Source organism: Silene latifolia, chromosome 1, assembly GCF_048544455.1.
Source record: "Silene latifolia isolate original U9 population chromosome 1, ASM4854445v1, whole genome shotgun sequence".
Classification (NCBI taxonomy): Eukaryota; Viridiplantae; Streptophyta; class Magnoliopsida; order Caryophyllales; family Caryophyllaceae; genus Silene; species Silene latifolia.
The window spans coordinates 107,019,046-107,044,460 of NC_133526.1; the positions used below are offsets into that span (position 1 = coordinate 107,019,046).

The following is a 25,415-nucleotide window of genomic DNA, read 5'->3' on the forward strand; positions in this document are numbered from 1 at the left end:
GTTAATTTCACCAGACGCTAAGCAAGACAACAATAATTTATGATTGTTTACCACATCAGCTAATTGTGATTAGACGATACCAAGTTCAATTTGAAATTTGCTGGATGGTGTTGGTTTGTTATACCCAAAGTATTGCTTGTTTGTAACACATGATCCGACACCCCTAACAGAACCACCATGTTCTGGAGTTTTTAGTGCTCTCCCTAGTATATCATTTCACCCTGTGGCATCAATTTCTCCACGAAGTTGTTGAGCCTCTAATGCTTTCTAACAATTTCAATGAACAATAAGTAAAACTATTAGCGTAATTGTATGACAACAAAATGAATCATTTGACTTGAACTTGAAAAAAAATTTCTTACTATTGCTTGAGCAACTTCAAAATCAGCAGGATTGTCAAAGTATGTCTTATCGCCTTCTTGTCTAGAGTGAGCTCTTATCCAAACCAAATGTCGAGGTACATCTTCCGGTGGGACTTTTTGTCTCCGAAGTTCTTTAGTCTAACAATTCATAATATAATTATAACAAAAATAAATGTCTATATATAATTGTGTAGATAATGTCAATTATGTTAAATAAACTTACAAGCTCTTCTTCATAATATAAGTATCCTTTCCGACCTCCTTGATATCTTGAAACTCTTCTTTTTGCTCTTTCTCGATTCAACTCACTTAGTTCCTTTTCATTGGATGTACATAAATGTTAGTGATATTCTTAAAATAAATATGGATTCGTAATATAGATTATCAAGTGATTACCTTAAACTTAGGATCAGTGGATGCTTCAATGAATTTGTCCCATTAATCTTGATCAATCCAAGAATATATTGAAGGTGGCTTCCTTATTATTTGATTTTTGTTCTCTCCCTTGGAATCATACATCCAGTCTCTTCTTAATCGAGCTTTGAAAGTTCTCCATTGCACACCAGCTTTCCTTAACACATAATCTCTACGTTCATCTGGCACTTCGAATCCCTTCCGCATAAGTCAAGAAAATGCTAGTGGGTTTGTAGTAGACTAACTAAAATATACCACCTAAAATTACTTATAACCATACAAGAAAAGAGGTGAATCAATTCACCCGTAAATCCATCATTCACAAGTCACCACAACATTTACAAGTTTGAATCGTCAATTTCATTTTTTAATAATCCATACTAAGTGGGTTTGTAATTATTCTTAACATGTGACCACACATGTTAAGTAAAATTTGCCAAGTAAAGAACACTTTAAAGGAGTTCTTTTTTCACAGTGTATGGAGTAGGTCTGGCCAAGAGTACACGATTGGACAGGGCTATAAGTGGCTTATGTCTGAGAATGAGCAAGTCAGCTGGTTTCCTTGGATTAATCAGAGGTGAATTTTACCTAAGCATAGCTTCTGCAGTTGGCTTATTGTTCAGCAGAGACTGTTAACACAAGATAGACCGATGAAGATGCATATTGTAAGTCAGAACTGCTGCTACTTATGTGGAGTGCAGAAGGAGTCCCATGCTCACCTGTTTTTTAACTGTATATATAGTCAGAAATGCAGGTTTCTTGTTTCAGAATGGTGTTAGGTGCAATTTCCTACCAAGAACTGTATTTTTTGGTGTCTTAAATGGAGAAATAAAATTGCTGGGCGTAAACAAGGCTTATCTGTGATTATTGCTAGTCCGATGTATTGGATATGGTATGCACGGAATCATTGCAGGATTGAAGGGGTTTTATGGCGACCTGAGGGTTATGAATATCTATACGAACTACCTGTGGGAAGGGGAGGAGAGTTATCATAGAGCTCCTCCTGTGTCCTGGCAGAAAGTTTGTAAGGAGAAAAAGTATAGGGGCGTGGGAATAAGGGATTGTCAGGTGTGGAATTTAGCAGTCATTGGCAAGTATACTTGGTGGGTGTCTAGTAAAGCTGATTATTTATGGATATGTTGGGTCAATCATGTGTACATCAAGAAGAGAGAATGGTTTGATTACCAACCCACTGCACAGTCTAGTTGGACCTGGCGCAAAATTTGCCAGGTGAAAGAGAGGTTGAAGATGGGGTATGTCAATGGGTCCTGGTGCACTAATAATAGGATTTATACAGCTGAAGAAGGGTATAAGTGGTTAATGCAGGATGAGGTAAAAGTGAACTGGTACTCGGTGGTGTGGAATAGGTTTAACATTCCTAAGCATTGTGTTATTGGATGGCTTTTTGCTCTGAGAAGGCTATTAACAAAGGACATATTGCTTCAGTTTGGGGTAATTAGTGATGGGGTCTATGAGCTCTGCTGTGCTGCAACTGAAATAAATGAGCATCTTATTTTTGGTTGTAGCTACAGTCAGAAGTGTATCAAACTGCTGGGGGATTGGTTGGGGTGTCAGATACCTTGGCAGGGGACACTAGAATGGTGTAGGGCGTTGAGAATGAAGTCACTAATGCAGAAGCAGGTGATTATGGCGGCAATTATGGCTTTAATTTATGAGATTTGGATGATCAGGAATCGATGCAGAGTTGAGTTAGTAGTGAGTTTACCGTGTGTTGTAGTTAAACAGGTGCAAGCTCAAATCAGATGTAGAGCTAACTGCAAAATTTGGCAGTTTCATCATAGTATAAATGTAGCATGGTGTCAAAAGGTGGGTATTATGTAGACGTGTGAGAGTATGTAATAGGTGCTCTATACTTAGCAATTTTTAACTTGAAACCTTGAACTCCTTTGGCAAACAGACAACAATCAAGGATTCAAGGTTGCAGAAAATTATAATCCATGTGAAAAGAAATACTGACACAAAATGTAACTGAAAGTATCTAGTGAATTATACAATCTTACCGTGATGAAATGATAAGCTTCATCAATCTTATCTTCTGGCACATCGTCCCATTCACAATAATTGATACTCACGCGTTCACGAACAACCACACCAATGTAATTAATGAACGTTTCCCTATTAGCCCCTGCAGGTAGTTTATTGCGACTCCATTGTAAGGGTATTTTAGTCTCGTTCTTAATTGCTTTTCCAACTATTTTAAGTACTGTGCGACCTCTACGATTCTCGCATTCATCTGATGTGTCATCAGATCCAGAGTTCGCTACATCATCATTATAAATCCTCGTTTGCTTTCTCTTCTTCGCCATCAATCGGAAAACAAAGAATATTTACTATATATCAAAATATTCATTGTAGAAAGATAAACATATATATACACATAAGTATCCATTGATAAATTATACAGTAGTAACTAAACTAAGTAATAAAGACTAAACTAAGTAATAAAGACCTCCACGACGACGCTTTTTGGAATATTTTGCATTACTATTTCCTTCATCAAACCAAATCCCTTCTTCGTCGTCACTATGTACATATGTTGATGTATCTTTAAGAGTATCATTTATATTTTCCATTTCACATGGTGTTGACTTTTTCTCATACATAATATTGTCATCATGGTCATTGATGGCATTGCGAGGTTTAGAAGTTATAACAACTGACCTTCTTTTATCACGTGGGTCAGTCATATAAAAGACCTGCTTAGCTTGAGTAGCCAAAATATAAGGATCTTCCTTCTGACCAAGTTTGTTTAAATTCATTGAAATATGCCCTAAACTATCACAAACAACATTGTTGTTGTTGTCCGCCCATTTGCAACCAAAAACAGGTATTGAAAACCCCAAATAATGCAACTCACAAATTTCTTCAATCACCCCATAATATTGCATTTTACTATACACATGACAATTGTCCTTAGAACTAGAAAAATGCATTTCTTCAGCTTCAAGAGATACCCCGCTATTTTGCATAGTACTTTTATTATCTTGTTCCTTTGTATAGAATGTGTTGCCATTAATGACATATCCTGAGTAATATGAGGCAGAAAAATCTGGGCCGTAGGATAAGCTCTTAAGACGGCCAGAAATGGGTTGTGATGATACATGGAGCTCCTTCATTACTTCATCTTTGAATCAAATACGAAATGATTTGCTATGTTTAGCAGCTAATGATTTCCGATTAGCCATTCGATTTTGAGCTTCCAAGATAGACATATGGCGATTGACATAAGGTTGAACTTCATCTTCATTGAATATAACATATGTGTAAGCCTTCTGCCACTTGTCAAAAGACATGTCAACTTCTCTACGGCCTATGGTTCCCTTACCATCGATTTCATCACCGTTTCGAGCTCTAGGAAGCCCTATTGTCTTCATATTTCCCAGAAGATCAGAACTATATTCCACAGCCAACTCATAAAGCATCCTCTCAGCAATAAAAGTTTCGGGTCGGTAAGCATTCTTGACATACCCCTTGTACGTTTTCATTTGCCTTTCAAACGCCCATTGAGTTCTCAAGTGCACAGGACCACAAAACATGATCTCTCCCACCAAGTGGATAGGCAAATGTATTGAGATATCAAAAAAAGCAGGGGGGAAATACATCTCTAACTGACACAAAACAACAGCAATTTCAGTCTCTAAAGAATCCAACTCTCTTGGGTTAATGACTTTACTGTATATTGCCTTGAAGAAAAAACACAACCGAGTAATGGCACATCGTACATTTGTAGGCAATACTGAACGAATAACTATAGGCAAGAGATCCTCCATCAAAACATGGCAGTCATGAGACTTTGGTGCCATAATTTTAAAAATTTCCAGTGAAATAAGGGAAGAAATGTTCGAAGAATAACCATAAGGTTCTTTAACTTCCGCTAATGAAGTGCAAAGCTCAACTTTCTCCTTTTTAGATAGTGTATAAGCTTCAGGTGGCATATACTTTCTTTTTCCAGTGTCAACAACATGAAGTTCCTTTCTAATATTCATTTTCTTCAAATCATGTCGAGCGTTAGGACCATCTTTTGTCTTCCCAGGGATATTCAGTAATGTGCTAATCAAACTATCAAAAACGTTTTTCTCAATGTGCATCACATCTAGAGAATGTCTCACAAATAGAAATCTCCAATAAGGAAGGCGCAAAAAACATGAACACTTCTTGTACCCCTTTTTAGGAACTCCACGTTTATTAACCTGTGACTTTCCAAATATAATTTGAATGTCTTTTACCTTTTCAAACACTTCTTGGCTAGAAAAGTCTTTTGGTCGAGTTTCAAAATTTTTTTCTCCGTTAAAAGCTTTTTTTAGCTTATGATACTCATGATCATCAGGAAGAAATGAATGATGATCATAGTAAACCATCTTTCTCGATGACGTTAACCACTTCCCTTTCCAGCCATCTTCACATATACAACAACCGCATTCCCCTTTGACCGAATAACAAGAAAGATTACCATATTCCGGATAATCTTAAATGGTGCAAAACAACATTGCCCTTAAGTTGAACATTTCATTCCGACTGACATCAAAAACTTCTACCCCTTTTTCCCACAGCAACTTTAAGTCATCAATGAGCGGTTTTAGGTAAACATCAATGTCATTTCCTGGTTGTTTTGGACCAGAGATAATCATTGACAGCATGATAAACTTTCTTTTCATGCACAAGGAAAGAGGCAAGTTATAAGTCACCAACATGACTGGCCAAGTACTGTGGCTGCTACTAAGGGATCTAAATGGATTCATACCATCAGTGGACAATCCAAGGCGTAGGTTTCGTTCTTGTTTACCAAAATTAGGGAATTTTCCATCAATAAATCTCCATTGTGGAGAGTCAGCTGGATGTCTTAGTAACCCATCGTCTTTTTTTTCGACCAAATTTATGCCATGTGAACTTCTCTGCATCTCCAGGATTTGAATACCACCGTTTAAACATAGGTATTATAGGAAAATACCATAGGACATTAGCCGGAACTCCTTCCTTTTTCTTGTACCTCGACATATTTGTTGGAATAAGTGTCCTCCGACAATAATGCAATCACAACTGTCGATCATGATGATCACATGTTTAAATCTCATTTTAAGAATACATGTGGGATGTAATATTTTACAGTCAACTGGTCCACACATATCGGTAATGATTGGCTGTCTAGAGTTTGAAATTACTGTCGTGCGACGGTGGTGATCAGTTGAACCCCTTAGGTCATACCTATAGGGAAATACTCTTAATTAATTATTTAATTAATCGTATGTCGATACGAGTTAATTAAATTGATTAAAATTGAAGGATGATTTTGTGAGTAAAGTTAACATGTCTTATTGTAATTCGATTAAATTAGATACGGTCTAAGTAATTGAATTGTTTTATTAGTTAGATAAAATTATTGTTTACGAAACAATTTGGAATTGAAATTGAGTGAATAATTTATTTTAAATACAAGACGTTGTAATTTATAATTTTATGAGTATGTTGATTTTTAATATGTTAAAAATACATTACAATGATTAAAGTTAACATGTCACATATGTTACAATTGACAAATGACAAAATAAAATGGACCTCCCATTTTATGTCATATGTGCCGAAATTATGGAGGGAGTATAAGGTTTAAATTGTGTTAATTGTTTTAAGTGGAAAACACAATGATTAAAGCTAACTAGTAGCCATGCAACCCTATAGCTTTTGAGAAGAGCAACTTTTGCATGCATTGGGCTTAAAATACTCCCCCCTCCAACCGGTTTTCAATAGTGATGCCAAGGGGTTTTTTTTTTCCTCTACAATTATTCACTACTTCATGATATTTTTCTAGTGTAAGAAAGATTGATGACTCTCTACAATTTGTGAGACATTTTAGAGAAAGAAAAACCACAAAATTCTCTCCTCTAAACCGAAATGGAGGAGATCAAAATAAATATTTTGGGTCAATTTTTAAACTAGATTAATAATATTACTAGTACATAATATTATTAATTATTAAGAGGTTTCCTTGGGTATTCACTTTTGGGAGAGGTTCTATTTTGGACTTTTTGTTCATCCATTATTTGGAAAGCTCAAGAACTAACAAGAAGGAGATCTTGTTGGTGCCTATATGACCGAAAATAAGATAGTGAGAAATAGATTTATCCATCTCCTTTTATTTAATTTGCATGCATAAGATCTTCCATTTATTTTATGACTAAATAAATTTGAACATATATGAATATGTAAATTAATGAGATTAATAAATCCTAACAAGCGGTATCATGAGCCTTAGGTTGTTTGCATGCAAATCAGTTTATAGTTTTTCCGAGTTATATGATTAACATACAAAACTATTTAATTTGGTTTTATGAAGATAAACCTAAAAATAACCTTGCATGTTAAACGTTTCTGGTCCTAAGTGATTTTTAGGACATTTTGGTTTATTTATGGATTTTATTGTTCATTTTATATAATATTGGCATTAAAATGTGATTTTTATGATAAAAATGTCATTTTTGGACGAAAAATAGCTAACCTTCGATTTTTTCAGTGGTTTTTGGATATGTTTTCACATATATTATCTACTGATGGCCTGTTAATTGTCATGATAAAATGAGTTGTATTGCTCGAAATATGAATTTTTCAAGTTAAAATCGTATTTAAATGGGTAAATAGGTAAATATTAGTTAGATTTCAAATCTGGTCATGGAAATTTATTATGTTGTCACATGCAATTTTACAAGATATGTGTAAAATATTTGGCTATAATGAAGTCTTTATGCATGATTTATGAATTTTTGATGAAAAATCACATAAATAGTGACTATAATTGGTAATAATGCTAAAACATACTTCATGACTAAAGGAAAAACGTCACATGTTGTATTTTATCATATATTTCAGATCTAAAAGTGAAAAGTTGATGAATATAATTTTTCTCATATTTTTATGGTCATAATTGTTAAAACCGATAAACCGCAACATTGTTTTTCTCGATAAATTTTCGAAATTTTTAACCTAAGTTTTGAACATTATGAGTGTCATGATATTTTTCCAGAATGTTCATGAGTTTAAATTTCAAATTTCAAATTTATTTGAAATTTTTATAATTTAATTTGAAGTTTATAGCATAATTTTGTATTTTAGGTCTATTTATGAACAATATTAAGAAATCAAGTTTAATTATTATCAAATGTTAGTGGAGACTAATTTTGAGTCCTAAGATGGTTAGGGTAACTAACTTGTACATAAATATGAATTTATGTAATTATTGTTATTTTAATAAATTAAATCACGCAAATCCGTAAAAACCGATTAATATACGATATTGGCTCTTAAAAGGCTATTTAGCATAAAATATAGCATGTTCATACATATTATAATGCTGAATTTTATTTATAATTGTCATATTTTAATTTTATGTAATTTTTGAATTATGTAATTTTACTTAGTATGGCCTTAGTTTTAATTGGTATTACCCGAAATGTATGGGAATATCGATTCGGTTGTAATTATTGTGATCTCGTATCACCTTTTTGTAATTTAATAGATTTATTTTATTTTAATTACAAATGTATAATAGGAAATTATGTAATTCATTTTGTAATTTATTTATTCCGGAGTTCCTTGAAGACGGTGCCACTCGAGAAGGCGATCCATCAAAGAAAGTATTGTCTTGAAATGCGTGCCAAGACCGAAGTTCATGGGACCATAGGAGTTGGTTTCCAAATTTGTAATAGTTTATTAGATTTACTATTTTAGGAAGGCCATACTAGGATTTTATTTATGCTTTGCATTTTATTTATATGTTGCATGCATCGCTAAATCGCCATAACTAAAACATGCATTATCATTTTATCGAGTTTATCGACCGTGTCAATTACAATTATCGTAGTTCACCGCTTTAGTTCACTTAAAACGTGATAGATAATAAATTGACATGACCTCTTGCTTAAATAAACAATTGAGACTTAGCCTTACCAAAAAGTAGAAACCATGAAAACCTATTTCATGAGGGAGTGCACTCGGCCGTACCGGGGTACAAACCTTGTTACGTAGGGGAAGTGGGTGATAAATGTCTACCCACCGAATTTATAAAGATGAGGGTTGTATTCGGCTTTACCGATGCCCAAGTTGATGTAAATTTGGATCATGGACACATTTACTCGAAATTTGGGTTGAACTCAACGAAAGTATTCTCGACGGTTGCCGGATGTGTTTCGGGCTAAAGATAAATATTAATGTAATTTTATCGACCAAGAGTTTTAAAAGTAGAATCGATTAAAGAGTTAATCCACCGAGTTATATTGATGATGGTTGTATTCGGCTTTACCGATGCCCAAGTTAATATGAATTTGGATCTTGGAATCAGGTATCATAGTTGGGTAGAGGTCACTATGTAAATGCTTTACTTGTTATTTACAAGTATTAATAAAACGACAAATGTTAAGTTTTCCACTATTCTGTTATCATATTGTTCTATTTCTTTACCACAATTCATATACGATATCATTTTAATTTTTGATTCAAATCTCCATTAAAACATCGTAACTAAAGACAAATATGAATATGCTTCTAAAACTTCATATGAACCATTGCTAAAGATCTTTTGTGAAAAGTGTAGATATAAGTTATTCATTATCAAAAAGGCTTTTGATTATTGACTAACATGTCTAATTACAATGGACAGTTATTCATATACTTAATTGAATTAAGTACTTTGAAACGTTAAATTGTTTTGGTAATTAGATTTGTAAGAAATCGAAATTGACCAAAATAACGCAACCACTTCAATGAAAGTTTTAAGACTAAACGAATAAATTGAAGAGTAGTCTTCATGAAATTAAATTTTTGCTTCTCTAAGCAAAGATTCATTGAAATGAGTGGGAGCATTCTCTTAATCGTTAAGAAAAGGATAAGGTTTTAAAGAAGTAAAATTAGAATGGAATTGATACAAGGTAACGTTAAAAGTAAAGTTATTGAGAATAACGATACTAAACCTATCAATCCTGATCGATAAAGTTTCCATTGTCTTAATTGTTGGACGCTAGAAAAGAAACTACCCCAAATTATAGAAGAATCAACAAGTTAGTTGTGGGACATCTAATGGGACCTTCTTCTTTAAATGTTTATTTGATTGACATAAATTTTGCTAGTACTACTTCGTCAATATTAGAAACCGGTGGTGGTTTTCATCATTGTATTTGATACATAGGATGATTAGAGTATGACGACTAGCAACAATGACGTTGAGAGATAGAGTCATTGTGTACTATATCTAGTTTTTGGGTTTAAAGTTGTACTTAATTGTGACTATTAAGTGCATAAACTCTAAATAAGAATATAAACTTGTTAAGATACAAAAGAGGTTTCACTTTTGTGACCCTATACACCACGATTTGATGTATGGCTAGCCCATTATCAAAGTGAATATATTCTAAACGAAACTAGAATGATACATCATGTAGATGATGCAAGGCTCAAATTGGTAACCCAAGATTAAACCTTCAATTTTGGAATGATGAACGCAAAGAGTTATCGAGTACTCTTGAAACCATTAGATTGTTAATCTTATTGTATATATGTATCTTATATTCAAAGCAAGATGTCTCATGCTTTTTGGTTGAAAAGGAGATCGAGGTTGTAAATCATTGATCCAAAATAGGTTGATCATTTTCCTTTACCAACGATTTAAGTTGACGCTAATGTGTTCACTTAATAAGGTAAATAGAGAAATCTTTGAAGAAGTTCAAAGAGTTCAAAGAATCACGATTTAGTCGTGATGTGATTATCAAAGTGAAGACTTTGATATAAGCCAAAGGAAATGTGATAATTAGTATCACAAATTAATTTCTCTTAGCATGCATTATGGGATAATGTGTGGTTGGATAAAGAAATCAAACGCTATTCGATATGGTTTGGACTTCAATCAAGTTACTTTGAGTTACTTGATCCTTTGGGGGATTTTATCATTTTGCCTAAATTATTTTTCCACTAAATCTAAAACAAATCATATGAGATATGAAATGGTAGAGTACCATGTTTGTACGTTTTCAAAAGAAACAAATCATTTTTCCTGACTATAATCACGAGTACAACGGGTTTGTGGCTCATGAAGTTGTCTTTCTAAAATACAAGTTTATTTCTAGAAGACAAAGTGGGAGAAAATATTTAAGAGCCACAAAAGAATTGTGTCAAAAATTGTATGTCGCAAGAAACTGTATTTTCTTGGCTACATGACGTTGTTTCTTCGAAACCTAGGAGGTTAAATTTCATCACTTGTTGAAATTGATGAATTCATGTTACTTTTAAGAAAGTAAAGAGCTTACAACTTACCAAGAAATTGTTTGATTCAAGTTACTTCTGGAAAGTAATGAATGTATGACTTACATGAGAATGTTTAAGTTACAACTCAATACAAGGCTTAGAGCCATGAAAATCCGAAATAAATTCCAAGTGAATTGAGAGATATCAAAGCTTGATTGGTGGCAAAGGGTTTTGCACTAGTTGAAATGCTTAAGTCTATTTGGATCTTCTTAGGGATTGTGTTTCATTATGAGATATATATAGCAAGTGAATCTAAAACCCACTTCTTTAATTAGAAGGAATGTATTCAATACATGTCTTGAGTTTTGTAGATTCTTGCAATCCTAAGATAATGTGAAACTTAAGAGAGGGTCTTAAGTAGGACATCAATGAGTTGGAATCAATGTTTTGATCATGTTATAAACTTTTCTCGATAAGTCGAGAAGTTGTGTTTATACATGGAGTTTAGTGGGAGTTACGGTAATTTTAAGTAGTCTTATATGTGGATGCCATATTGATCATTGCGAATGATTTAAGACTTTGGAGAAATATAGTACATCTTTAATATCCGGATTTATGGAGATAAATCTACATGATATTAATGTCAAATAAGGAGTCTTATGTTGAGAAGATTCATGACTAGTTCAATCGAGTTGAACATATTTGATTGATTCCATTTGCTTCCGCTGCCGGATCAACTAAATGAGTAATGATGTATAACACTTCATATACTTTGAGTATGATGAATTGTTTTAAAATCGAATTTAAGTAATATTTACCAAGTAAGCCATAAAGATTACCCTTAAGTGCTTGCAGAAGCATTAAGGATTTAAAGCAAAGTGTTTTTGATGCAATTTTGTGTAAGGGTGTTACACAAATGACAATTGACAATTGAGATTGCGCATGGTTTCCGACAAAACCATAATAAAAACACATTAGGATGGTTAAGATACCATTGTGGCTATGTTATTTAAGAAATAGATTTTCTAGAATCGTTCTAGGCAATAAAGAACAATGAGAAATATTTACAACGGAAATTGAGTACACTTGCAATCATGAGATGTGCAAGAGGATGGATCCCGCACACCGTGAAAACAGTGGGAGCTATTCTAAGGCTAGAGAGCTTATGTCTAGATTGGATCTAGACACGTACTCAGAAAGTTTTGTAATGCAAATGTATACATTACAAAGGAAAACGAGTATGTAGTAAGGTTGATTAGGTACAAGAAGTTGATAAAACCTACTAACCAAAGCCTTCTCATGGGCTTAACATGATGAGTCATGTCATATGTCATTTCAATTGCATTGAGATGAACAACTACATATAAGATGAAAATGGATAGTGTCGTCTCAAGGGAGAGTTACGTAACAACTTATATTCACCAGGAGCGGAGCCAGAATTTTATGGTTGATATACAGCCCAAAATGCAAGTATTTAAAATCATCTACTTTATTTATCCACCACCATTTATCTCATTATTTTGTTATTCCTACCAAACTATTCCCATTTTTTAGCAAATTTTGCAAAGCTGGCACAATTCTATCAACATTGTAAAATGAAAAATAAAGATAGTGTCACTCAGTATAACAACACTAGCTTATTATTGGCACTAACAAGAACAGTTCTCAGTGAGCAAAAATACGTCACTTCTCTCATCAGACTCATCCTAGACTCCTAGAGACCAACTTTTTCTGTCCTTTCCTATGTCTATGATGCAGAATTAAGAAAAAAAAAACATAAAACATCCTCAATATATCCAGAAACCTATTATTGACCAACGACAAAAAAAACTAGTCCATTAAACAGATAATAAGCAGTACAACAGGACATCTGGGAGATAAACCGGCACGTCTAAGAAGAAGCCCGAACTCCCTCCACCAACCCCACTTCTTTACGGTCATTTTCCTTCCTGGATTCATACTCCTCCCTCCACTCCGAAAACTCAAAATTACTCTTCCTCACCCTTGCCTCCAGAATCAGCACAAATCGACACATGAGGCTGTATTTGTATACTTTTGAGTTCTAACCGTCACGAACTTTCGACGACTCACATTCAATTTAAATAATGTTAAAAAAAGTATAATATCACAAATTTCTGGCTGTTACTTGTTGATTTAGGTACATTCTCATTTTAGACATATGTGAAATTAGGATGGGTAAAATGTCATCATTTTATAAAATGTAACATTTTATGATAAAAAGTTATCATTCGCTTATTGTTAAAAATTGACAATTTTAGCTATAACTTTTTTGTTATTAATTAGTTTTTTTTTTATCATGAAATAGTGATTTTTTTTCGTTTTTAGTTAAGACTGTGTTTAAGCTTTAAGTGAAGTTTACTAACCAAAAATTCATCCATCTCAACAAGCTTGTGACGCAGTAGTGTGGTCACAAACAACAATTTGTGTTCAATATAAAACGTGACAATTCATTCATATGCAAACTGTCATAAACATAGGACAGGGACAGGAGCACGACGAGTGACACACAAACATAAGACACTAATAAAGCAGAAAAATTTCAGGAGAGAAATAACTCAAAATGAGTTACTCATGGTTTCTTCTTCGTTATTTGTGGATTACACCTTTTTAAAGCAAACAGCTGGTGTTGCTGGTAATTCTTGTTGTTCCCTTTTTTTTCTCTTCATTGTGTGGTTCTTCTTAATCCATAACATTTTAATGCATTTTTTTATGCTTTTCTATGGATTCAGACCTATCAACGCAACCCTAAGATCAGCACAAATCGACACATGAGGCTGATATTCAGAATACATTCGCAAGATCAACTACTCAACGACATCATTAATACTGCTTTCAAATTAGGAGCAATATACGAGTAACTCTCTAATAGATATCAATTCCAATTGTGACAAATAACCATTGAATTATGGTCTATTCCGTTTGGATTACACTAATTTAATTTCTGTCCTAAGAATTACTCATTGCTAGTTTGTATCAACTTACCAATTGAAAACGAATAGTAGATGAACACAAATTGGGAATTAGGGTTTACTTAAACTCAAACTGAAAACGAAAAATTAGACAAGAATGGCAAACTTACCAATTGAAGAGAACAAAAAGGATGAAGGAGGTGACGTAGTGCAGCAGAGCGAACGAACAGCACACGATGAAGTGGCGCGCGAACTTTTTAGGAAGCAATAGGAAGGAAAAAGTAACCGCCCAAAAGAGTAGAAGTAATTAAAAAATAAAGCTAATGGAGTGTTGTGTTGTGTGCGTATTGGAAAATCTTAGCCTTTTTAATTCATATTATTCAATATTCAAGTAAATACAATAAATTAATAATTAATAAATTAATATATATAATAATAGGAATAGGAGCAGGCGGTTCCTTGTACCCATCACATAGATAATGGTTATTATCATAGACGTTCTATATTTTAGTAGTGAGTAAAGGTCGGATCCCAAGGGACGGGTATTGGGTTAAGCTATCAAATGCAAGTAGTTGTGTCTTAGGGTGTCACAATTTAGTTTGGGTTGAGATGGTTATCTAAACAACTAGGCAAGGTAAATGTAGACAAATGGAAAAATAAAGCAAGTGAAGTAAATGAAAATGTAAACAATTGATAGAAAGCACTAGGGCGTCTTGGGTTCTTAAGGGAATCATGGTGAGATCACATAAACAAGTTTCATAGATGCAAGCAAATTATTGTTGTATTGGAATCGAGATAGTTTATATCTTACAATTCCTATGAAGGTTTGGGTCTTGGAGCCAAGTCGGTCAAGACTTTACAACGCATACAAGTTGACTTAATTTCTTCCTATTCAACTATATGCATGGTCTAACAAGCCTTGAGTTGGTTTGTGTCTTACAAGTCTTGTTGAATGGATAAGAGATTCATGCTAGGTTGTCAATCGAGCATTTCATCAAGCATAACATGTGCATAAGTTGAAACTACAACAAGCAAGCAATCATATGAACTTATTGAGTTAAGATCTACTCCATGATTAACTCCCCTAATCCCCCATTAATCCTAGCTAGGAGACTACTCATTCATGATCATGGAAAGCATGCTAACAAGGGTGTCAATCATATTAACAAGTTTAAACATGATGGATGAGTAAAACAACAAACAATAATTAAGCAAAGAGTAAAGAAATTGTACGAAACTTATGATGAACAATTGGAGCGGAAAGAATAATAGAAGAGAACTTGATTGATGAATGAAGAGTTGTCAATTCTTCAATAAAACCCAAATAATCTTCCAATTATCCAACTAGATCTAAGAATTCTTCAACAATAATTAAAGAATGATTAATATGTAACTAAGCCAATTGATTTCTAATCTACTCTAATAACTTGATTAAGAATTGATAATTAATCCCCTAATACAATGCGGTATTTATACTAAGTATAAGTATTAGGGTAACTAAGGGCTTAAATGACGATTAAGTACCTAAGCTAAAGATTAACGCCTTGCAAGTCACTAAGGGGCCGCTTGACCTGCCCCTATTGGACGCCCATGTTATATTGAAATTCGCTCGTCCTACTAGTGGGATGCTCGGGCAGAGACTTGGGACGCCCGTCTTGTTCTTCAGGACGCTCAGGCTGAGCTTGGGACGCGCGTCTCTCCTTGCATATTTCCTTCTTCATCACTTAGCTGCTTCATGATCCGTGGGGATCATTGAGGAGCCTTGGGGGTCCTTCATCATTTCCCATTTATTTGTTCTATCTACTTAGGCCTTTAGTATCGGTCTCCACTTTGATGCTTGATCGTCAAATGTGATCAATTTAGCTCCGTTTTGCTCCATACAGGCAAGGCTAGCGCTCCTTCCTTACCAAGGGCACAAAACCACATAGAATATGCAAAGTAGGAAGCTTAAGATAGAAACGACCCTAATATATGCAAGAAAGCATAGGAACGAGGATAGTTCGGGGACTAAATGTGTGCAAATATGAGTCACATCAAATATCCCCAAACAAAACCATTGCTCATCCCGACTAAAGAGCTGAATAAAACTATGACCTTTATTAATACTACTAGCCGATTTGAGACAATTAGCGGGTCTCACTCCGCCCCTTCAACTCACAACAAGACACCTACGAGGTATGATTCCTTCTTGCAAGGCAAGGTGGGGCTTGTCAAAATGGCGATGCATCCTATCATCTAAGCACATAAAAACAAGTAAGGAATGCATCTACCAAAAGAATAGCCACTTTCCTCATCTAAGCGGCAAAAAACACCTAAGGGAAGCAATTCAAGGGCACACACTCCATCATAGATATTGGTTCTACTAATTACTAAGTCCAAGAGGATACAAACAAGTCACCTCCAAGTTGTGTTAAATTAGGGTAACTTTATCCACAATCGCTAAATGCTTCTGTCAAGAGCCAAGTCCTTATGGTGTTAAAAAAAACACTGTAGGATCACAAAATTCCCCCCCTTGCCTAGACAAGAAGAAGGGTCGTACCCTCTCCGCCATGCAACAAAGTAGGATCATCAAAGGATAAAGGGTTTGGTCGTGTTCCCTCGTGGGGTTTATTTCTCAGTACTTGTCGTTAGGAGAACCTAGACCAAAACACAATTTATAACTTCACCAACAACTCTACAATTTAGTAAAGAGGCATGTAAAGGTCGGATCCCAAGGGACGAGAATTGAGATGAGATTTCTATTGCAACTAGTGGTGTCTAAGGGTGTCACGATTGAGGTTTGATGTGGAAGATCACTAAACTAAATAGCAATAAAAGTAAACAAGCAAGATGAATTGAAAGGGATGTAAACAATTGATAAAACGCATTAGGGTGTCATGGGGTCATAGGGGATTCATGGGAATTGATCATACAAACATATTCTCAGGTTATAAGCAAGCAATTATTATTGTGATGGATCGAGTTGGTTTATATCTTACAATCCTAGGAAAGTTTGGGTCCCGGAGCCGAATCGATTAGATTGTACAACACCTACAAGTCGAATTAATATTCCCTACTCAACAACATGCATGGTCTAATGAGACTCGAGTTGGTTTATGTCTTACAAGTCTCATTGAAAAGATAGGTGATGGGTAAAAAATGCAAGGATTCATAGGCTCACATTTCATCAAACATAACATGTGCATAAGTTGAGATCACAACAAGCAAGCAAATAAACTATGAAAGCATATTAATTTAAGCATGAATCATTCCCCATGTTGATTTCCTCTAATTACCCATTAACCCTAGCTAAGGAAACTACTCACTCATTATCATGTTGAACATGCTAGCAAGGTTGTCAATCATACCAACAAAGTGAAACATGATGAATAAATGAAAGTGATTAACAATAATTAAAAAGGGATTAAGAGAATTATACCTACTAATGATTCAAATAATAAAGCAAAGAATAAAAGAAGTACTTGATGCTTGATTGAGAGGTTGTCAATCTCCCAATAATAACCCAAATAATCTTCAATTACCCAAAATAAAGGATGAACAAGAGAGAGATTAAGGAAATAAAACTTGTATTAAAACTTGATTAAATGTTGATTACAAGATTAAAGAGAGATTTGATTGATATTAACTACACTAAAGATTGCTATGAAGAACATGCTCTTCTAATTAGACTAATGGGGTATTTATAGTGGGGATTAGGTGCATGAATTAGGGTTAACTAAGGGCTTATATGCCGATTAAGTCCCTTGTTGAGGAATTGCCGGTTTCTTTAGGGAGACTTCGGTCTCTAGAAAAAGATGTGCATCCTTCCTTGAAGCTTGAAGAAGACGAAATGGGATTGTCTGGGAATCCGGGTGTCTTTGGCACGGGACGGGCGGATTTGGCAGCTTCTGGACGGGGGTCCAGGGGGTGAAGACGGACGTATTTGGGTGGTTTTGCCCGGGCGTCCAGCTGAGGAAGACGCACGGGTTGTGGGTGGTGGACGGGTGTCTTCAGGGGAAGACGCACGGATTGTTAGGCAGTTTCTTTCCTTCTTCTTTTCTTCCTTTTTCTTCATAAAATCCTTGAGGATTTCCTCGGGGATGCAAGGATCTTTTCTCATCATTGCCCATCTACTATAGTATGTACAAAGGCCTTCTAATCTTGTCTCTCCTTGATGCTTGGTCATTGAATTCAATCAATTTAGCCTCATTTTGCAATGAAAATGCAAGGTTTGCACTCCTCTCCTAACAAGGACACAAAACCTCAAAGAATATGCAAAACAAAGAACTAAAGACAATAAATGACCCAAATATGCACTAAAAAGCATGGGAACAAGGCTAATTCGGGGACTAAATATGCTCTAATTATGGTCACATCAAATATCCCCAAACCGAACCTTTGCTCGTCCCGAGTAAAGAGGTGACAAAGACTAGGACCATTATTTTAAACTAACCTAATAACATAGCCGATATGAGATAATTAGCGGGTCTCACTCCGCCCCTTCAACTCACAACAAGACAACCATGAGGTAGGATGCCTTCTTGCAAGGCAAGGTGGGTCTTGCCAAAATGGTGACACATCCAAACATTAAGCACACAAAACAAGTAATGGATGCATCTACAAAAGAATAGCCACTTTCCTCATCTAAGTGGCGGAAATTATCTACAAGGGAAGCAATTCAAGGGTACACATTCCTTCATAGATGAAATTTCTTCAAACTACTAAGCCTAGAAGGATACCAATAAATCACCTCCAAGTTGTGTCAAGATAGGGTACCTTTGTCCTCAATCGTTAAATGCTTTTGTCAAGAGTAGACTCCCTATGGTGTTAGAAACACTGGAGGATCGCGGAATTTCCCCTCTTGCCTAGACAAGAAGAAGGGTCGTCCCCTCTCTACCATGCACAATAATGGATACGGTGGATAAAGGGATCGATAGATATTTGAGTTCATTTGGGAGTTTGCTTTTGTTTTTGTTTTTCCCTCCAATTTCTTGTGGCGTATAATATTTGAGAACACTTTCTTGCCATTTCTTTTTTATTTTTGGCATTTCAACACTTGACAACTTTCAACTTTTCTTTGCATTTCTTTTGAACATTTTCAAAGTCACCCCATATGTAGTGAGGGTGCCTTATATTTGAAGCATTAGGAGTCTATTTTTGATCCTCTTTTCATTTGATGCATTTTTGCAAACTTTCTTTAACTGTTCATTTCATTAAACTCAAATTGATTTCTTTTTGTTCCCATTCCCTTTCATGACAAAAATGTGGTAGAACATGGATGATGGATGGATGCATGGTTTCAAGGGTCACTTTGGAATAAACGGTAGCCAAGGAGTTATCACACCACAAGGTACTCTTGACTAGGCCTTAATCCATGGGTCAAAGGATACTAGCATGACACATCCTAGGGTGTTTTACAAGCATTCTAACAAGCAAAGTTTAAAGAAGAAAAAGCATCTACTAGGGCCTATATACACTTGTCAAGTTTCCAAGTAGACGGTTTCACAAAATTTTTCTAAAATGCAACTACATGCCATGATGCAACTAACATATAAACATCCTAATGCAAATGATTCTACCAACTAATATGACAAATAAACTAAATGCAAGTCCTAAATTCACATTGTTATACTGCATCAATCAAAATAAAGCCACATAGTCATTAACATAAAGAGGAAAAAGGAGATTGGAAAGATAATACAATGCGGTCTTCAATATCCTCATGTCTCGGATGTGGCGTAGTCAATCAATGTGAACAAGGATAAAACAAACATAATATATACAACAATATATACATGAGTATACTACAAAGGAAATGAACTTGTTTTTGGTTTTTCAAATTTTTCAAATTTTTATGGTTTTTCGAAATTTTTTGATTTTTTTTTTTGGATTTTTGAATAAAAGTTAAGTTAGAATTCCCCATCCCCACACTAATATGGGCATTGTCCTCAATGGCCAAAATGATGGGAAATCATGCAAGCATGATGCATGAATTCTACACTAAATGCAAGCTAAACTAATCTATACTACATGATGCATGGGTTTTTGTTTATAACGGAGAGCGTAATTTAGATTACCTCCCGTTGCGTATGCATGTACTTCCCCAAACCGAGATAGACATTATTTCTAATGTCCTAAAGTTGGGGTAGTTCATGCACACAAGATGCAATGCATGAAACTAAATTTGTCATTTTTGATTTTCAAAAGTGGGAACAATGAAATAAGAACACCTCAATGGGGCCGAGGTGTTAGTCCTCTATGTTGCTAGGACTCCCCAACCATGATCAAGATAGAGTAAATAAAACAAAGAAAGAAGTAGAAAAACCTCTAGAGGGTAGGAGCCTCCAAAGCTTGCTAGTCTTCCACCATATCATCATTGTCATCATCTTCCTCAATAGAAGTGGACTCATCTCCACTACCCTCTTCACTTACTTGCTCACTTCCTTCGTCATCCTCTTCTTCTTCTTCTTCATTAGCCTCTTCCTCAATGCTATCATCAACAACCTCATCACCGAAAACCTCATCGTCACCCGGAATCTCTCCCCTAGATGCACTCGGAAAGAAGACTTCCCTATCCGCCCAACTAGGCAAAGGACATGAAGGATCAAGTAGTCCTTGCCTAGCTAAATGAAGGAGGGGTGGATATTGGGCTAAGTATGCATCTTCCCGATCCTTATAAGCTTGTTTGTGCATCTCTTGCATAAGTAGAGTCATGTAGTCATTGCTTGCTTTAACACCTTCGGGTTTGAACTCTTGATACTTGAATGGATAGGGTGGTGTGACAATGGAGGAGGAGGGCATTTCAATTTCACCCCTTTGTTGACGGATGATGTATTCGGCTTCTTTTGAGAGGGGAAGAATGTAGTTGGTCCGATGGACACTCAAACGGCATATCTTGGAAGGCAAAGTAAAAGATCTAGCCTCATTGGTGAGCCACCCATATTTGGTGTCAAGAGGGTTATGAGTGACCCACTTGTACTTGTTAATCATGGCATCCATGTCAATGAGATGACCCCCCCTTTTTCGCCACATACTTGCTATCCTTGTTGAAAGTCGGATCAAAGTACTTAGCCAAAAGAGTGACTAGACCTCCATTTACAATAACAGTGGTGCCTTGCTTTCCACAATCAACATTTAGCCATCGTTCCACCAAAAGCCTTAGAGAATTGTAAGGCTAGGTGAATTCCCTTCCAATATTTAAGGCCGACTCAAGTAGAACACAATCGAGCTTGGTAAAGTGGTTAATGTCTTTTCTTGCAATGATAGTGTTCCCGATGACCTTGTGCCACACTCTAATGCCCGGATGGTGGACTAATAGAGCGCGACTAGCATGATAGTTCTCAAATTTCCTCCCGGAAATCGCCTCCCAAAGAGGAGCGGGGTCATACTTTTCGGGATTCTTGAAATAACTAGGTGAATCACTAAGACCCAATACTTTACCCAATTCATCAAAGGTGATGCGCCTACTCACATTAGCAAGGCGGAACTCGATGTTTTCTCTAGTCTCTACCTTAGTAACTTTCAAAGAACTCAATAATTCTAAGGTAAGGGAGGGGTATGTCAATTCTCTTGTAGCAAACAATTTTCCCAACCCCATGGCTTCAAAGAAGGCTTTCGTTTGTTCAAGGACACCCAATTTGTTCAAGGCATCTTCACATATGAATTTGGTGGATAGAAAGGATTTTCTAGCATACTTGGCAAATGTATCCCTATGGGAGTTAGAAATGAAAATTACCTCCGGATAGTTTGATAATTGAGCAATTTCCGGAGTTGTTGATGTTGTTGCTTCCAAGGGAGGTTATTGTTGTTGAACTTCCAAGTTTGAACTAGCTACCACCATAGCCAATGAGGCTTTCTTTGCTTGCCTTTGCCTTAGGTGCCTTTGTTGATCCTTTTGTCCTTGCCATTGATGAAAATACCAAGAAAAGAGTGAAAGTCTTCAATTTCCAAGTATACCCAAATCGATTTTAAGATGAGAGGCTTTGCCTTTATAATTTCAAAAATCGACTCAAAGGTTGAAGATTTTGGTGCTTGGTTTGATTTTTGTTGGAAGAGGAGTGATTAATTGTTGTTAAAAGGAAGTTTTGATTTGAATTTGTTGATTTTGGTTGAGGAAATCTTGTTTTGGTGATGGAGAGGATGAGGGTTTTGAGTTTTGGAGTTTATGGTAGTGTTTTGAATGAATGAATGAAGAAATGAATGTGGGAGGGGGTATTTAAAATACCCGAAAAATTTGAATTTGCAGGCGGAAGACGGACGTCTTTCCTTCGGGACGCTCAGATTCTGCCTGTTTTGGTTCAGAATTCCTCGCCTAAAGACGGGCGCCTTTCAGCAAGGACGCTCGGATTTATGGACTGCAGGACGGGCGTCTTCTGCTGAAGACGGGCGGAATCTCAGACAGTGAGATTTCTTGTTTTTCACAGGCAAAAAGACGGGCGTCTTTCCTTCCAAGACGGGCGGATTTCTGAAGACGAGCGTCTTCTCTACCAGGACGCTCGGATTCTTCAACAGTCCCAAAATTTCAAATTTTCAGCTCAGATGGACAGGCGGATTTTGACAAAGACGCCCGGATTGCCTGAAGACGGACGGATTCTCATGAAGACGCTCGAATTCTCTCTGTTTTACCCGGATTCAATTCCATCCGTGTATTTGCATATCCCTTGTCATTTTTCATTCTTCAAATCCCGTGTTCTTCATTGTAGGGGCACTACTAAGACATGAATAGCCTAGGCAATTGCTATCCCCACACTAAGCTAAAGCACTACACATCAATTAAAATCATTAGTCCCTCCCTCACTTCTCTCAAAACTGATAATTTTCTTGATCAAAGCATAAAAATCCAACAATGACAAAAATGCAATGTAAGAATTAAAATGCAAGTTAGGGGGTTAGAAATATTTACAAATTGTGGTTTAGGGAGGACTCCACCAAACACTCATCCTTACTGAGATGTCATGGGGGCATGTCCATGGTGTTGTTGATGTTGCTCAACACCTTGAAGAAGTAATCAAAAGCTTGTTCATTATTATGATAAAGATCTTCAATAGACCTTTGCCCTTGTTGTCGGTCTTCATCGATATCATTACCAATATAGGGATTGAAAATCCCTTCAAACTCATCGTCCCAAAGACCACAAACTTCATCTACTTGATCACTAAAGATCTCTTGAGTTGATAGAGACAACTCTTCCATTTTCTTGTCTTGGCCAATGAGGCCATCCTCTTCATTGCTTGACTTTGGTGAGCTTTTCAAGCTCTCTTTGTTACAATTCACTTGCTCTTTGAATGGAGCATCTTCAATTTTCTTCTTCCATTGGAGTTCCGACTTCTTCCTATCATCCTTCCGTCTATAATGATCAACCATAAAACATGGTTCATGCAAACGGGGAGCTCTCATGGTCTTGTCAAGATTGAAAGTTATGCTCTCATCTCCCAATTCTAGAGTGAGCTCTCCATGCTTCACATCAATCACCGCACCCGCGGTGTGTAAGAAAGGTCTTCCTAGAATGATTGGAATGTTGGAATCTTCTTCCATGTCAACAATGACAAAGTCCACCGGGATGAAAAATTTCCCAACTCTTACGGGAACATCTTCCCATATCCCTAATGGTGTCTTCGTCGATCTATCGGCTATTTGGAGTGTGATATTGGTGCTTTTAAGCTCTCCCATCCCTAACGTTTTACTCACCGAGTACGGCATAACACTCACACTAGCCCCTAGATCACATAAGGCTTTGTTGATCGTGGTGTCGCCAATGGTATACGGTATTGAGAAGCTTCCCGGATCTTTGAGTTTTGGAGGTGAACTCCCTTGAAGGATTGCACTACTCACCTTAGTGAAGGCGATAGTCTCAAGCTTCCGGATCGACTTCTTCTTTGTGAGGATGTCTTTCATGTATTTTGCATAGGCCAGCACGTGATTGATTAATTCCGTGAAAGGAATCGAGACTTTCAAATTCTTCACAATTTCCATAAATTTTCCAAGTTGGTCATCAAATTTGGGCTTGGCTTGACGACTTGGAAAAGGAAGTCTAATCACAATGGGCTCCTTCTCCTTGACCTTGTCTTCATTTTTCTTTGAAATTTCTTCTTTTGATGGTTCTCCATTCTTGGAGTTTTGCACAATTTCTTCTTTGTCACTAGCTTCCATAACTTCATCCTCAACTTGCTTCTTCGGTGCTTCATACCTTGTACCACTCCTCAAGTGAATGGCACTAATCGTTTCATGTCTTGGGGGATTACTTTGAGGTGGTAATTGCCCCTTTTGTCTTTGTGAGCTTGAAGATGCTAGTTGAGTCAATAGGGTTTCCAACATTTTGGTGTGAGCTAGGATGTTGTTGATGGTGATTTCCTTTGCTTGACTATCCTTTTGCATTTGAGTGAAAAACTCTTGTTGATTCTTTTGCATTTGGAGGACCGCTTTTTGAACATCAAAACCTTGGTCATTTTGTTGATTCTATGGAGTTTGATTTTGGTAACCTTGGTTTTGGTTGTAAAAGGGTCTTTGATTTTGGTTTCTCATGGGAGGTGGGGTGTATGTTGGTTGAGGGTTTTGAACATTTTGGCTTTTGTATAAGAGATTTGGATGGAATTTGGTGTTTTCATTGTAATAGTTTGAATAAGGGGTACCACTCTTGTATGCTTGGAAAGCATTCACTTGTTCATTTGTTCCCCTACATTCACTTTGGTCAAGTCCCAAAGTTCCACAATTCTCACATATCCCACTTGGGATTGATGAAGATGCCGTCATGGCATTAACATGATGCTTTGGTGATTTTGAGGCTTCTTCAAGTCTAGCCATAGCTTTTTCAAACTTCAAATTGATGGTATCAATGTGAGCACTAAGTTGAGCACCCAATTGAGTAATGGAGTCCACTTCATGCTTTCCTCCTCTAGTAGCCTTGTGAGGTCTACTATATTCTGAGTTATGGACCGCCATCTCCTCAATTTTGTTCCAAGTGTGATTGTCATAAACTTCGGTGAACATTCCATTTGATCCCATGTTGAGTCCTTGAATCTTCATAAAGACCGTTCCAAAATTGTTGTACCAAGAACCACTCGCTAAGTCCATGATGAGGACATGAGCGACAAATTCCCTTGAATCGCTCCCAAGCTTCATACAAAGATTCTTCATCCCTTTGCTTAAAGCCCGTAATTTGAGCTCTTAGCATGTTAGTCTTTTCCGGTGGATAGAACTTTTTGTAGAAAGCTAGAGCCAACTTTTTCCAAGAATCAATTCCGAGAGTAGCCTTATCAAGGCCTTTCAACCATTGTTTCGCGGTGCCAATTAGAGAAAAAGGAAATAAGACCCATCGAATTTGGTCTTGAGTTACACCGGTTTGAGAAATCGCATCACAATAGTCACAAAAAGTCTCCATATGAGAATGAGGGTCTTCACTAGGCATCCCCCCAAATTGGCTTCTTTCGACTAATTGGATAAATGCGGATTTGGCAATAAAATTTCCGGTTAGATGTTGTTGTGTGGGAGT

General features: G+C 36.2%; 1 protein-coding gene and 1 non-coding gene across 2 annotated transcripts; both read left to right on the forward strand.

Moving 5' to 3' along the window:
- Nucleotides 1-1,670: 1,670 nt before the first annotated feature.
- On the forward strand, nt 1,671-2,618 carry LOC141652429 (uncharacterized). Its single transcript, XM_074459887.1, has one exon. It carries the CDS (start codon nt 1,671-1,673, stop codon nt 2,616-2,618), a length of 948 nt encoding a protein of 315 aa, XP_074315988.1.
- Nucleotides 2,619-24,990: 22,372 nt separating this feature from the next.
- On the forward strand, nt 24,991-25,097 carry LOC141624759 (small nucleolar RNA R71). Its single transcript, XR_012534568.1, has one exon. It is a non-coding gene; the product is annotated as a small nucleolar RNA R71 (small nucleolar RNA).
- Nucleotides 25,098-25,415: the final 318 nt, after the last annotated feature.

Coding starts and splice junctions, on each gene's coding strand:
- LOC141652429 (XM_074459887.1), top strand. CDS start 1,671: ATGCACGGAATCATTGCAGGATTGAAGGGGTTTTATGGCGACCTGAGG.